General features: G+C 36.1%; 1 protein-coding gene across 1 annotated transcript in view; it reads left to right on the top strand.

Annotated features, from left to right (window-relative positions):
• Positions 1-16,572, top strand: part of LOC131035151 (uncharacterized) — a 143,911-nt gene that overhangs the window by 29,776 nt on the left and 97,563 nt on the right. Inside the window, exon 4 of the mRNA XM_057966788.2 lies at positions 14,563-14,643. Within this exon, the coding sequence (XP_057822771.2) occupies positions 14,563-14,643 (81 nt within the window). The remainder of the gene's footprint in view (positions 1-14,562; positions 14,644-16,572) is intronic.

Genomic DNA, 16,572 nt, shown 5'->3' with positions numbered 1-16,572 from the left:
TTGCCCAACTTGAAGCAGATGTTTGTGAGTGAAAGATGGTTGGAGAGTCCTTATTCTAGGAAGCCTGAAACAGAGAAGGTTGTGAAGACCATTTTTGATGATAGATTTGCCAAAATCATGGAGGAAATCATCAATGTAAGTTTTCGAACTTCGATTGATGATTTATTTTTTAATTTCCTAATATTACACTTTGCTGATTTTTGTTAATTTTTTCATATCTAGTTGTCAGAATCGTTGGTGAGGGTTCTACAGATGGTGGATGCAGTTAAAAACTCCATAGGGTATTGTTGACATGTATTTTGTACACTATCAAACACAGAATAAAATACCTAAAGGTACCTTATCCTCTCTTGAATAAAGCCTCTGATTGCTGAAGATATCGCGGAAAAGGATCAATCAGGATGACTCCAAGGTTCTTGTATGTAGGATCTCTACGTGTGGATAAGCTCTCTGTGGTATGATGTGATTTGCTGGAATCACAAGGGGACTTACATTTGATGATTGAACTTCTGATCTGCTTTGAATATTGCTGGAACATAGGCTCTCTTAAATTCGGCCGCGAGATGTGCACCCCAAGATCTGTTCATGTTGCACTCTTCCTCGGACAAAGTTGGCATTCCAAACTGGTTTCTGACTTGATTGGTAGCCATTTCACATACTGAGCAAGTAAATTCAGAGTGAGGTGAGTTGTGAATTCTACACCACAATGGTAGCAATATGTTTTCTAAACGCATTTCACCATCCAAAATGAGCTGACTCTCGATCATCCACATGAAGCTTAGAAGAGGATCCTTTCTCTCTGGGACACTGAAGTTGCCTTCTTCTGTTTCTGTCCTGGGGACATCCCAAAAGAAGATTTTTCCTTGTGCTGCCGATTCCATCCTTGATAAGTACTTCAAGCAATGCATCTCATCATGTTCCTCTGTCTCGTGAACTCGACACTGCCTTGGTCTTGCAAACTCGGACAATCTGCGTGGATAAAGTTGTGTATCTAACCTCCACCAAAGTTCAGGAAAATCAACTTGTTGCTCCTCGTGAAACTGTTGTTGCTCCATGAGAAATCTTTTCTTTTTGATTTTTTTGATTTTTTTGATTTTTTTTTATTTTCTATTTTTCACCTTTTTTTGGATTTTCTATTTTTCACTTTTTTTGGATTTTCTATTTTTCACTTTTTTTGGGATTTTCTGGAATAAGAGAGATCTTGAATATCTCGGATTCAACTTGAATGTTCAACTGGTTCCAGCTTGATTCCTTCTTGCGTAAGTCCAACTGATGATCCAGCGATCCCCTTCCTTCTTTGTATCACTTCCGTCAAGCGTTTGAGAAAAGGCTTTCCACTGATCTTCCTTGGATTCAAGAGTTCGCGTTTGCTCACCTTTCTTCTGCTTCAATTCTGTCGAGCGTGGAGGAGGGTAAAAAGGTCCTTAAGATTACTCCTTGCCAACATAAATTGATAGAAACTGAAGTCTAGCTCTTTAAGCATTCATCGAGATCATGCCCTCCTTCTAGTGCCAATTCTGTTGACGTGTATTTTGTACACTATCAAACATAGAATAAAATACCTAAAGGTACCTTATCCTCTCTTGAATAAAGCCTCTGATTGCTGAAGATATCGTGGAAAAGGATCAATCAGGATGACTCCAAGGTTCTTGTATGTAGGATCTCTACGTGTGGATAAGCTCTCTGTGGTATGATGTGATTTGCTGGAATCACAAGGGGACTTACATTTGATGATTGAACTTCTGATCTGCTTTGAATATTGCTGGAACATAGGCTCTTACTAGCTTTGATTTGAAAAAAGGAAAAAAGACAAGGGCTAGGAGAGGATCTAATCCTAATACTAAGAATGTAGGAGCAATGAATGATCTTTGATGAAATTCTAACTAAGTCTTGTTTTGACATCGCAGGACCATCTCCACAAGGTTAGTGCGATCTTCGAAGGAAAGCTTTATGATGTTCAAATCATCACTGCAGGCATAGACACCATCAGGTTGATGCATATCAATGAAGAAGTGACAACTGAAGTTAAGCTTAAGCTGAATGATTCCAGTTGACTACACAAGGCAAGTCTGCAATCAACAAACTGCTAGTAGTATGGATATACGAATTCCACCATCAATCAAGCACATTTCTTCCACTCATCTAATAACATGAAATCAAATATGAGAAGTATAGAGACTATGCAAATTGTCGAATCGACCCATAAATTTCACCATTTCTTCAATGAAGTTACAAGTCTTTTACAACAACATCTTGGCAACAATCTTTGCCTTCTCTCTCTACTCTACTCTAATTGCTATTCTATCAACTAGCTAACTACTCTCTATTCACTAACTCCTTCCAACTATTTCTATCTTATTTCTAACTCCTAATGCCTTTACAAAATGAAATGCCAGGGCTTATATAGTGCCCTCAATACAATTCGATGGCTTAGATTGATTTGAGATCAATGGCCAAGATTCAACAATGAAAACCCTAATTAGGGTTTGTTACAACCATTACATAACATTTAATGCTTGACCAATGATAAAATTGTATTGCTTGGACACATGTCCTCTCTGAAAAATTCGACCAATGGATAGCCAGGGTAGGTACATCGGAGTTTGTGCCACCTTCCATGAGTCAGGTACATTGAATCTGGACATGCTGAGGTGGACCACACTGACTGGAGAAGTGATGACTAGGATGCCACCTCGTCTGACACTTGTAACTTGGTAAATATTCAACTTGATGTTGTTGAGAAGCTAGCTTTAATTAATTCATCTGGAACTATTTGCTTCTTCAACGAACCCTTGTTCTGACTTCTTGTGTCCTTGATTTGCAGGATGATGATGTACCTCGCCTTGGAATGCTGGATTGGAAGAGGTCGTCCTTGATGATGATAGGCTGGATCGAAGAAGGTTGTCCTTGTCCTTGCTTGATCGTCCTTGATCTGGCTTGATCTTCCAACTCCGGGATCTCCATTTGATGCCTACAACATTTCAAAATTAGTAATATATCTTGAAGTCTAAAATTTAAACTTAAAAGGAAGATTCAAGATTTTAATTAGGAAACTTCATGATAAATCTTGAGTTATCATTTCCTAATTAACCATGCAATACTTAGACTTTTCTAAAAAAAATCAAACCTTGAATAAGGGTGTCAAGATGATTTTGCCATACCTCCTCTTGAGAATTAACTCTAAGAAATGATGTAAAAATAGATGAATTTTGCTAGGCAAAGTGTAGATCAAAGCTCTCCCTTGGATAAAATGCACCTCCTTTAGCTTGGAAAAGAACTCCAGCTTCCTCTTCAAAAATCTGGAAATTCGCCTTCAAATACCTTCAAAACATCTGGAATTTATCCTCCAATCTAGCAAGAAATACGCCTCTCCAATAGCCTTCAAGATGAATTTCGCTCCTCAAATTACTCTTCCTTGCTTCTCCAAATCGCACTTGAAATAATAAATGAATGATGATTAAAATTGCTCAAAATACCCCATTATATAGGGCGCTCACCATTTCATCTCCCCATAGGCCGACTTTGACAAAATAGGCCAAAAATAAATAAAAACTAATAAAAGATGAAGGCCGACTTGCAAAAAACATTAAAAAGATACCTTAGGCGCTCTCTTTTCAATTTTAATTTAATAAAAATTAATTTTAAATGCCTTCATAATTAAAATTTTGATTTTTTTAAGGCTCAAAAATTAATTTTATTAAATGCCATGCGCCTTTATTAAATGCCAATTTAATTGAAATTTTTTTAAAAATATTTTGAAGTTTTTAGCGAATTTGGCATCTAATGCGATTTGCTAAAATAAGGCAAAAAAAATAACGAATGTTGATAACTTCGCTCTGGTCCCTTGGAGAGGGACAGGAGCGCTCTTGTATTTTAAGCCTTGCATTCCTTGCTTTCACGTTCAAAACCTCATCCTAGGCATCCACAATGGCATTTTTTATTGGAACTTCGAGTTCAATTCACTTGGTCCTGAGAAGGAGCGTGCTTTAGGATAGTTTCGCCCTGGTCCCTTGGTGAAGGACAGGAGCGATTTTTGCACTTGAGCCTAGGATTGTCAATTTTTGGAAGCAATTCCTTGTTCATCATTTGAAAAAAGGTATATCTCATCTTGCACCACCTTGCCTTGGCGTGATTCTGGAGAAAAATTTGTTGATTTTATAAGAATCGCCTTGGTCCCTTGGAGAGGGACAGGAGCGCTTTTACCTTTCTAGACAAAAACTCCATCATTTCATCGTCTTTGATCAAGTCTGGATGCTCTATCACGCTCATTTTGTCCTTCACCATGCCTTTGATGTCTCAATTCGTCCAAACAAGGTCAAGAATGGCTCAAATAAGACTTTTCGCCCTGGACCCTTGGTGAGGGACAGGAGCGCTTTGCCTTGGTCCCTTGGAGAGGGACAGGAGCGAAATTCGCTCTGGATCCTCAGTGAAGGACAGGAGCGAAATTTGACTTTTTGAACTCTCTATCAGGATAATTTTTATGGAATATAACATTTAAGTATAAGTGACATTTCCTTCTATACTTTCAGGATGTTTGAGAGTGGTTTCAGACCTCCAGGAGTTATATTGCAAAATCTAGTTTTTGGAGGTTTTTCAGTTTCCAGACTTAGTCAAATTTCAGGATCAGGACTTTCAGACTTAGCCAAATTTCAGGATCAGGACATCACTCAAGCCAGACTTGCTATCCTATTGATCTCCCCGACAGCACTCAAAATGCAAAGGCCAACTAACAAAACCCTAAAAGACCAAAAAACAAACCCTAAAAAGCAAAAAGGCAAGGGTCCCCATTTGCAATGGGGCGATGTGTGAAATGGTCACAACAGGTATCTATATGAGGCCATGGATAAGGCCATGGATAAGGCCAAAGAGGCAATTCAACACTTGTATGGGTCAGACAGGACCAAATATGAACCCATATGGCACATAATTGATCGAAGGTGGAACTGACAACTCCACCAACATATTCATGTTGTCGCCTACTATTTGAACTCCAAGTTCTTTTACTCCCGTACTTTCAAAGCAGATGCAGAGGTTCAAATTGGCCTCGACACATGTATTCAAAGGTTAGTTGTTGATGAAAATATTCAAGACCTTATTTGTGATGAGTTACAGAGTTAAAAGAAGGAAGATGGGTCATTGTTCTCTTCACCTATTTGTGTTCGTAAGAGAGACACCCTGTTGCCAAGTAAAAAAAATGTGCTCTTAAATTTATTTTACCATTTATTTCAATCTTTAAGTTTATAAAAATCTTTACCAAGTTATAAATGTCAATTTGTATCCTTGCAGATCTCTGGTGGGAAGATTATGGTGCCACAACGCCTAACCTTCAAAGGCTTGCAATCCTCATATTATCTCAGCCTTGTAGTGCTTTTGGTTACGAGCACAACTGGAGTTTCTTTTATGAGGGATGTTATAGTTAGTTTACAATGAGTATGAACTATTATTATGCTATGATAATATGGGTTATTTGACTATGTATTGATTTTTATTGGCTTTGGGTAGTTATAAGCATCAATTGGTTAATGGTTGTGTTCATCTTCACAACTTGTGACTCCTTTAAATAGATTGTTTATTATCAAGGAAAGTAGTATTATCTAGTGAGATCAATTCTAATCCTTGGTTGATCATCTAAGGTCTTCTTTTGGAATAAATTCATGTGTGAATATCTAATTTACCGGTTCGGGTTTGGGCTCGAATTTAGGCACACGAACCCGGTTCGTGGGTTCGGGCAAATTTTTTTGCCCTTTGGGTTCGTGGGTCGGGTTTGTCCGTACATGTATATACATATACATATTATATACAAAACTTTAAACAAATATACAAAATTATAAAACTAAATACATTCAATAGTATGATACTTTATTATTGATCGATGCCAAATGCCAATTGATAGTTCAAAATCAAATTGGAAGATGGAACAATGCAAAATGGCAGAAGAAAAACATTTAATAGTATGCTACTTTATCATTAATAGGATACGAACCTTTGTATGCATTGTCATCTCTATTTCCAATTCATGTATCAATGTTACCAGATAGAGCAATAGACAGATGGAGTGGACATGACATTGAATCATTCAAGATTCATAAGTGTGTTTAATGTTTGGTTTTTGTGGTAGTTTTCAGTTTTGATATTAGGGTAATCTATAATTGAATATTTCAGTTTGAAATAAGAGATTGGAATTTGAGGTCATTGCCAACTAAAATATTATTGTTAGTTTTGGAGGAATTGGACTAGCAATAGCTGGCCATACCATGTAATAGGGAATAGAGTGGTTGTTCAAGTATAGGAGATTCGATTTCATGTAATGAAGGCTTAAAGCCTTATCAAAACCTAGCCATACCAAATATTAGTATAAAGGTAATGTTTGAATATTTAAAAGGGAGTGCAAGGTTTTAGAAAGAAGTGTGAGTGTATAAGGTGGAATTGATCCATTTATTGTTTGGAAGGAAAGAGGGGAAACCCTAGGGTATTTTGGAGGATTAGTGGGAGCTTGAGAAAGTATTGAAAAGGAATAAGGAAATTTGGTGAGATCAGGGGATTTTGGGATGGAAGCAATTCCTCATTTAGAGTTTGTGAAGTCCTCTACATCAGTAGCTTGTTTGTTGGTAGCAATTTGGAAGATATAAGAAGGTATTACTGTTGTGGCAGGTGTAACTGAAGACATAAATCTATACACACCAGTGCTGTTCAGAATTTCAGGGCACAAATAGTTAGTACAGCTGTACCTACATTCTCAAAAGTATTTATACTGAGACCAGTATCATCTGCGGACAATCAAAGATTTATTTTGAGTTCAAAATATAAGTTTTCACTATTGTATGTATTTTTGATTCTATAGCAGTATTCCCTCGTATATTTATTAGTTGATAAGAAATTTTATGCAGCAGAGGTTGTGTTTGTCAATTATTTGTGAAACTGTTAATGCATGACAACCATTTGCTAAGTTGCCTTTTAAAATATATTGTAGCTGTTCTACATTATAAGACTCAGAAATGTTGAATGGTTTTCATGTTCTACCAACTGTTTGATGAAATATCTGTGACCTAAAATCAGGAAATTGCAAGTGTGTTAAAAACTTCTTGGTACGAACATTACAAAACATTTATATCAATAAGTAAAAGAGTAATTATGCGTATCCTATATGAGATGAATGAATGAATGAGTTTTAATGATGTCCACAAGACCCAACAGCCTAAGGGACCCAAAAGTTCAAATTATCCCAGTTTCATATTCTTTTCCATGCTGGATCTTCTCTTGTGAATCTTGATTAAGAGGTTTGCTGTTTTGTGAAGTCTTGACTCTTCAAAAAGCTTGTTCAGACTATCTACTTTTAATTTATTACCAAACTAGTTGTGAATGTCTTCATACGCTTTACACTCCATAATGAAATGTCATCTGGTTTCTACTGTCATGTCACAAAACTGACACGTTCTTTCTTCCCACTCTTCTTTAGGCACCTTCCATCTACCAGTTTCACATCTCAAATGGTGAGATCCAATCCTTAATTGGGTAATTAGAATTTTGGCCTTACCATTGATCGCAGATCTCAAATATTCTTTTTCCTTATGTGCCCAAGTAGGGTTGAACTCTTTAATATAGTACGCTTTTTTCTTGCCTAGCTAGTTTACCCACATGGCATTCCTAAATTTCTCTAAGACCCACTTTTTTATCTCCTCTTTACTGCTAGGGCAGTCGTGCAAATTTATGTCCCACTTGTTCATCCACTTGTTATTTTGTTTCTTCCAAGTCTTTTTCCTACGACTTAAGTTTTCATCAACAATCAAGATGGGTCAACGGTGCTTATCCATACTTTCCACCTTTTTAAAGTAGCATAACAACCGAATGACCGCCGAAGCCTCAATTGGGTATATACCAGCTTCAGCCAAAAGGATCTCATATGGTATTGTTGATTTGACTTTGAGGTTGCTAGTGATTAGATTCTTTTGTATTCTCTCTATTTGTCTCCATTTGAGGTTTGACATGCTATTCCCCCAAACTTCCCACCCATAAAGGATAACTGGAATCACTAGCACACCGAAAAGTATATTCTTAGTCTTCCAATCCCACAACTCCGCTTTCCTACATCTGTTTTGAAGAAGGTATAAAGCTCTCCAACCCCCTTGTATCCTTTTTGATCTACATGTTTGCCAGCTGGGCTTATTGTGGAAGTCAATTCCTAAGTACTTGTATTCAACCACTACCTCCAAGGGGCTGCCCTCGACTATAAAGTCAACCTGATGCTGCCTCTTTTTCAAAGAAAAGATCATGACCTTGGTCTTGTTGGTATTCACTTGCATCCCAACTTCCTGACAAAATAACTCAAGAGCCTTCAAGTGGTCTCTCAAACCTTGTGTAGATTCTGCAATAAGAATAAGATCATCAACATATAAAAGTAATTTCACCACGTATCCTGCCAACTGGATACCTTCCCCATTTGTATTGTTTAACCACTCTTCAAGTTTATCAATATATAAGCCAAACAAAGTGGGAGATAAAGGACAACCTTGTTTGACCCCGATGTCGCTGCTGAAACATTCAGATATTCCATCTTTAGTTCTGATTTTAGCTCTAAGCTTCTCATATAGCTTGTGAACAGCAGCCCTAAGTTCCTTTGGAACCCCAAGTTCTTCCATTCTACACCAAACCTTGTCCCTAGGTACAGTATCAAAGGCTTTTTTGAAATCCACAAAGCAACAAAAGGCTTCTTCACCTTGATTGTCCCAAACTTTTTCAATGAAATGTCTTAGCGTAATGCAATGATCAATGGTGGAGTGTTTTGACCAGAAAACAGTCTTTCCTCTAGCCCTTTTTCCCTCTTTTTTTGCCCATTTACTGATCCTACGTTCTATCATACTCCCAAAAAGTTTTCCAAAGAGGGGGTTGACCATAATAGTACGGTAATTAGAAGGATTATTGGCATCTCCACTTTTGTGGAGAGGAATAACAACACTAGTTGTCCATTCAACTAGAAAGTTGTTTTGAATAACTCCATTAAAATTCTGCTTGAAATGTGGAGCTAGGAGCTCAACTCCCCATTTTAAAAATTCTACTTGTAGACCATCAATATCCTGTGCTTTACCACTTGCCAAATTCTTTATACCTTGTTTGATGTCCATTACTGAAAAAAGTTCAGCTGAAGTGTCAATTGTGGGTGGATTCGTTTTCTCATTTGTCCGTTCATAGAGGAGCTTTGCATACTCCAACCATTGGGCATTTGTGATATTATTTTCTGTTTTTTTTTTTTCTTGTAATTACCTCCAAAATCCTTTGGGATTGTGTTCCCCCAAAGCAATTAATTCCTTCCTTCTTATGATCACATAACTTTATTTTTTTGATTTTATCAATTGTTTGTATATTAACTTGTGTTCCTTGTTTGATTCTTTCCCTTTAAGAGATTTTTTTTGTAGCTTTGCACTCTTTGTCATACCAAGGATTAGCTGGAAATGTATTTGACACCCTCTTCACAGGTTTAGAATGCTTACACACCATCAGAGCTTTGTGTATTAAAGGGATCAACCTATTACTGCTAACATACTCTTTTTCCCTCTTTTTTCCCTTGTTCTCTATGCTGTTTTTTTCCAACTGCAAATTTTTTTAAGAGCTTCCTTGAAAATGACCTGGTTTTCTTGATTTATAAGGGTTTTGCCTTGCTAACCTTCTTGATAGAGTGTTGGTTCTTCTCTTCTTGTGGTCCTTTAGTGTTTATGCCAAACCTAATACAAAGGGGCATATGATCAGAGTTTAGCTCTATGGGACAACCTTCAATGGTGAAGTCTAATAGCTTGGAAATATATCTCTGAGAACATATTACGTAGTCTACCACACTTTGCCCATTGTATATTTTGCAAGTGATACTCTTGGATCTTGGCCAATTTTCCATGCCATTACATATGACCAATCAGTATAAGCTGCAAAGGCCTAACAGCTCAACACCAAAATGTGATACACTCCCATTCCCATCTTGCGAAGTCTTTTTCCAAATATGTTCCTCATTTTCCCCTAACCATAAGGGGTTGATATCCTCGTCAACATTGCTGCTCAATTGGATAGATTGATTGTTCGATGTTCTAGCATTAAAGTCACCAACTAGAATGATATCACCTATAGTGCTGAAAACTAAGATATCTTTCTTTAGTGCAGCATAAGGGTCTTCATTATCCAAATGCCTCTTCTTGTAGAATTTTGAACTTTTTGGAGCAAAATAGCAAACTGCCATCCAAATCGTATCCTCATTATCTATTATTTTCAGCCATATAAATTGTTTGTTTGGATCCTCTTTCTCTAACTTCACCACACCACTCCATATTTCTTTTATTAAAATTGTGATCCCTCCATGTCCTTTACCTATATCAGTCTCTTCATTCCACATGGAAATTTTAATGTATCCATCGAAGTCTTTAATCCTGCACCCATCATGCTCATGTGCTTCCAGAAGAAAAATAATGTCTTTCCCCTCCGCTATGGGCCCCAATCCCGGTCCTCTTCTCCATGGATAACCTCTGCAAGTCCATCTTACCACGTTTATATACTACCGTGGGGACCCGAATCCCTATTTCTTGTGTGTCCATTGCTCGGTTATTTGAGCTTTCCCATTTTTTCAGCCATGCCCATTTCCCTGCATCTCTTGCTGATTTCACTTTCTCCCATTCTTTCCTTCATTCTTCTTGTTGATCAAGAGTCAAATCATCATCAAAGTAAATATAAGTACCTCTAAGCATCCCCCTATTTTTTAGGATCATAGCTTTGTCCTCCACACTTCTAAAAGTAACTCTCACGCGCCTATCCTTTTCTTCTCCTATTTTCTTTCCTTCTCCTATTTGTTGTTTGAATGCAGCCTGTCCACTTCAGCTTGTCTTTGAAAAAAGCCTTTGCCAAGATGTTTGTTCTTTCCCTCTCTCCAAAGTCCTTCAAACCCTTGATGATGATATTTACCTCCTTGTCTTGTTTGTCTTTTTCTTCTTTTATTTGCCTCTTGATTTGTTTTTCTATGATCTCCTTTTGACCCATTGTCGGTTCCTTTACCACTTCCGTCCAAGATTTGGCTTCTTTTATTTGTTCTTTTAACTTGTTCTCTCTTGCTGCCATGTCTTCTACTATTGATTGAAACTCCTCTAGTTGTGTCATGATATTTATTTTTACTGATTCTGAGTTATCTTTCTCTACTTCTCTTGTTTGTTCTATCTCTTGCTTAACATTGTTTAACTCTTGCTGTCCACTTTCTATGTTGTATTGCAAACTTATTACCTTCTCTTTTAACATCTTGTTCTCCTATTCCAAATTCCAACTAGCCTCTATGATTTCCCTTAATCTCTTTTCTTCTTGCTGCCCCTTTGATTCTAACGTTTCAATCGTTTTCTTCATGTTCATGAGTTCACTAACATAAAGTTTTGATGACCACAACAAAGGGGAGGTCGTGGGACTGTATAAATCTTTATTGCCTTGACTGCCATGATGATCTTCCTCCCTTGTCTCCTTGTCTAATGCACAAGTTTCAATTTTAGCTTGTGCAATCACGTCTTCATTCTTGAAAGAGAGCAACTCCTTTTTTTTGTTATTGTTCCACTCCTAATATATTTGATCGGCTGCTAGGTCATACATCTTAACAACTACTGTGGAGCTGCTTTTTGTTGACTTTGGTAGAATCCTAATAAGCCTTTTTTTCTGCAACTGCCTCCTCTTACGTATTTGCCTACGTCTTAGAATCCCCAAATATTGCTTTTCATTTACAAAAATCAGATTATCACTTATAATATCCCTATTAAACTGATGAAAATCTGGTAAAATATATTTCCCTGGTCTGACAAACTCTCCCCATTCTGAGCCTAGAAATGGTTTTGGAAACCCCTGTGATGGTTTGAAGTTATTTGGCATCTATTTTACCTCAACTTGGGTTTCTAAGTCCATGTTTCCAACAGAGATGGGGTTTTTAAAAGCATATTTTTGAGCCCCTGCATCACTAAAACCCTGACACGTCATATCTAAGTTTTCAATCAAACCCTTTTGTTTGATTCTCATTTGTTCATTGGTTGTGGTTTTGTCAATTTTCAAGAGCTTTGTTTGATTCATTCTCTTTTGCAGAGGAAGACAAAATAAGTTATTAAAGAAATAAAAAGAGATGAAGAAAAGGCGATGAGGAACCTAGGCTTCTGTGACTTCGATTGTTGTTTGTGGGCCCTTTATCTTTGTCTATTTCGATAAGAGAATCTCTGTCCGGTTTGAAGAGACTCCATGGGCGCCCTTCCCTATCCGGTTGTCTGCCACTTCTCACGGTGTTGAATGATTGTTGAAATCCACAGTTTAAAATGAAAGAAAAGCAGTGCAAGACGATTGGAGTTATATCCTCCATTCATCGCTTTTCACCCGGTTTTTACTCAGACTTTCACTGTTTTCTATCCTCTCTTTGTTTTGCTTTCTATTTTTTGTAGATACGGTTCAATCTAGGTAGAAAAAATTATATTCATAAAGTTCAATCCAGCTAGAAAGGGACAAATTATAGGCTCACGAAATTTTGACCATAGATTTAGGAGTAGGCAACCTATGTAAAGTTGTAGTATGTAAAGAAAGTAACCCTTTGAGAAATTGAAAAATTTCTTAGAACGGATACTCATATCGATTTAAGGGTTTTTTAAATAAGAAATAGTGCTTTACATTTTCAGCCAAGAAAGATTCTAATGGACAAGGACAAATCTTCATGGAATAATAGAAAGAAAAGTACATTAAATACACATTTCAAGTTATATTCAACTAAATTAATTTAAATAAAATATAATATTCAATAAATAATTATTTAATATATTAATAGTTAATAGTATATATAATATATTTATTAATTAATTATTTTTAATTTAATCATTTTATTTTAAATAATAAATTCATATGAATAATTGCTTGTAATTAAAATCTTAAATTTGCCTTAGTTTTGTAATATTTTCCTCCATGCGTTAAAAATTGTTTAATAAATAGAATTTGTATTTAATGTGTGATTTGATGTGATTTTAAGCTATCATTTCTTTATATTTGAATTTTTAAATTTTTTAAATAGTTTTTAAAATTTAAAATGTATATTTTTAATTATTATTATATAGTATATTTTATATAAAATAGATTTATTTTCAAAATAATATAATAATTTTATTTATTATATTTTACAATAATGAGTGTTTAATAGTCATCATCAGTATAATTTTTATATTATATGTTATATATTTATTAATTATAATTATGTTTATTATTCTATATTATATGATATGTTATTTAATTTAATCTAATATATATTAAATTATGATATTATTTTAAGTTAATCTATACAAAGTTAGAAGAATCAATTAGAGATTTTTAAAAAAATAATTTTTAAGTTTCTAATATATATCACTCCCTCTCTCCACCTCCATCTTCAGCTCTCTATCTATCAATCTCTCTCTCATTATCTTTTTTTTCCTCTATCTCCCTATCTCTCTCCATATCTTCTCTACCTCTATCTTCCTATCTATATCCCTCTCTCCCCCCCTCTCTCTCTATCCCTCTACATATATCTCCCTCAATCCCTTCCCCCCCCCCTTCTCTCTCTCCCTCTTCCTCTTTCTCTCTCCCTATATGTCCCTCTCTATTTGTATGTCTACTTTGTGTATACATATCTCTATCTATCTATCTCTTTCCCTCTCCCCCCTCTCTCTCCCTCTACATATATCTCCGTCTCCCTCTTCCCCCTCTCTCTCTCCTTCTCCATCTTTCTCTCTCCCTCTCTATTTGTATCTCTACTCTTTGCACATCTCTCTCTCTCTCTCTCAATATCTTTTTATATCTATATCACTCTTATCACTCTATTTCACCAACTATATATATCTCTCTCTATCCCTCCCTCTCTATTTCCCTAACTCTATCTATCTTTATCTCTCTCACACCCTCTCGTTATCTCTTTAACTATTTCTCTACCTCTTTCTCTCTCCTCTCTCTCTAGACTTCCATACCCATATATCTTTGTCTCTCTATCTCTCTATATTTCTTCTTCCATGTCTTTGTACCCCTATATTTCTCTCTCTCTACCTCTCCCTATATATTACTTCCTTTATCTATATTATTTTCTCTCAAGCTCAATATATTTATCTCTTCCATCTCTATCCCTCTATCTTCTCCATCTCTATCACTATCTCTTTCATCCTCTCTATCTTTAGCCCTTATCTCTATCTCCTTACCTCCCCCCCTCTCCCTCTCATGCTCTTCCCCACTCTAACTCTCCCTCTTTCTATCCCTATCTCTCCTTCATTAACCTTCCACACTTATTCAGCGTACCCATTGTACACTAAGGTGCAATTGCTAGTTTAGATGATTTCTTAACATATTTTAACAAAAAGAAGTTGATTACTTTTCTTTCTTAGTTTTAAATTTAGTTTGATGTGGGTAATAGGTTTGTGTGTTGTATTTACATTACCAAAAGAAAATATGGATACAAGGTTACTGCCAAGGTAACTTGATTTAATGCAACTGTTCAAACTCTTTATTGGCGACAATTAAAAATCACACAACTAACATTTTGTATTCTTTGAAATATTTGTTTCTTAGATGAGCAACTGAAGAAACCTCTCTTAGCTGATCTCAAAGACAAACTAACCATTGACGAGGAGGTACTAGTGACATTGAGAGGTACGCTTTCTCAATGTGAATCAGTTGACTCATTTCATATGAAATCATGTCAAAAGACAACTAAAAATATTCATTATTCTCACAACTAATTGATATGCGATGTCAAATGAAGACATTAGCTTTGAAATAGAAATTATCTAAATTATTAAAAGATCGCAGCTATAATTTTGTACTCCTAAGAAGTCTTTCTCTTGGCTTGAAGAAATAAATGAATATTCAATTTTAATTGATGCCTATAAAATTACAGAAGTTCCTTTTTTTATGAATTTATTTTATATAAATTGTGAAACACAAAATTTAAAGGATATATTGTTTAGCCAAATTCTGTCTTTATAAAGTGTACCAAGAAAATTAGATGACAATGAAAATCGCTGCACCTGTAATATTCTTATTCATGGTGAACATTAATAAAATACATAATGGTGAAAAATGTGATCATTATATATTTCTCTAAATATATATGAAAATTACTATAATGTCTTACCACTGTAGACTTTCAAGTAGGACAGATGATGTACAGCGCTACGATACACTCATCCTACATATTCTTGCTTTAAAATTATCCTTACTGTGCATGCTGGGCTGTAAATCTTCCTTCCTGCATTTTCTTCAACATTGTGTCTCTCAATATTTGATTTTTAGGATGTACTCTTCATCAAAGTGTTCTTCTTGGAGCTTAACAAATTGTGAACTTCTTGAATTATGTTTGTCAATGTTGTGGAACAATGCTTCCACCATGCCATATCTGCAGTGTCTTTCTCATACATTGGCTTGGAATGCACTTCAAGGCAATTGCATAAGGATTCTCAACTGAATGAAAGTGTTAAAATGCCAACTGATATAGAGCCTGCTCACATGCTTCAAATTGTGTGCCAACCTACAATGCTTTCATAGTATCCTAGTAAGAAGGAATAGACAGTTGTAATATCCTACTTAATTTTTTTATATTTTTAACACAACAAGATTCACCCGTTAAGGTTAGAATAATCAAACTTATGAATAAAGGGAATGCTGAAAGTAACCCTTTCACTTTCTGATCACCGAGAACCCAGCATGGGAGGGTGAGAGCATACGGTGTCAAGGGGATCGTTAGCTCAAATAACTGCTGGAAATGAAATCTCAAATACAATACTAGGCGGCAAGCTAGCCCCTTCCGCTTATCCAGCGGGTGTAAGAACTTCTACAACAGTGTAGCGGTGCAACCAGCCAATTAGAAGATTACAAATTGTAAGAACAACAATCACTCGACCGCTTATTCAGTGCGAGGACTAGAAATGAAATAGCAATCAACTCCACCACTTATTCAGTGGGAGGACTGAAAATGAGAGTACATGTCAACTCTATCGCTTATGTAGCGGTAGGACAGTATTACAATATTAAAAATAGGTGGCAAAGCCAACCTCTTCCACTTATGCAGTGGGACTAAGAGCGATAATCCAATTAGATAGCTGTTAGTGCTACTAACCAGCTTTACAATGCACAATATGGATTACAATTTAAGGGAAATCACTATTCCAAAGATAGGTGGCAAGGCCAGCCTCTTCCACTTATGCAGTGGGACAAGAAAGAACAATAGAAACTGTTGTTAGTACTACTACCAACATTACAATATGAATCATAGCATATAAGAGTGATGAACCAGGTGCAATAACAAGACCAACAACTGCAAATGAAACCAAGTCCTTTCTCTTCACACCAACGAACTCACACACCCCAAAACCAACTCCAAACACCAAAAACTTTAATTCTGATATACTCCCAGCACACTGAAAACACACAAACCAGCAACACCAAATCCCACTAAAACACTCACAACTCACCCAATTCTTAACCAAATGACACGAAATTGAAAGCAAATGATCACTAGGAGGTAGGTGATCATTCCCAGGACAAGAAAACATGGAAAACCGACCCCAATAATTTATGCAT

The sequence above is a fragment of the Cryptomeria japonica genome, chromosome 11, assembly GCF_030272615.1.
Source record: "Cryptomeria japonica chromosome 11, Sugi_1.0, whole genome shotgun sequence".
Lineage (NCBI taxonomy): Eukaryota > Viridiplantae > Streptophyta > Pinopsida > Cupressales > Cupressaceae > Cryptomeria > Cryptomeria japonica.
This window is presented reverse-complemented; position numbering and strand designations above follow the sequence as displayed.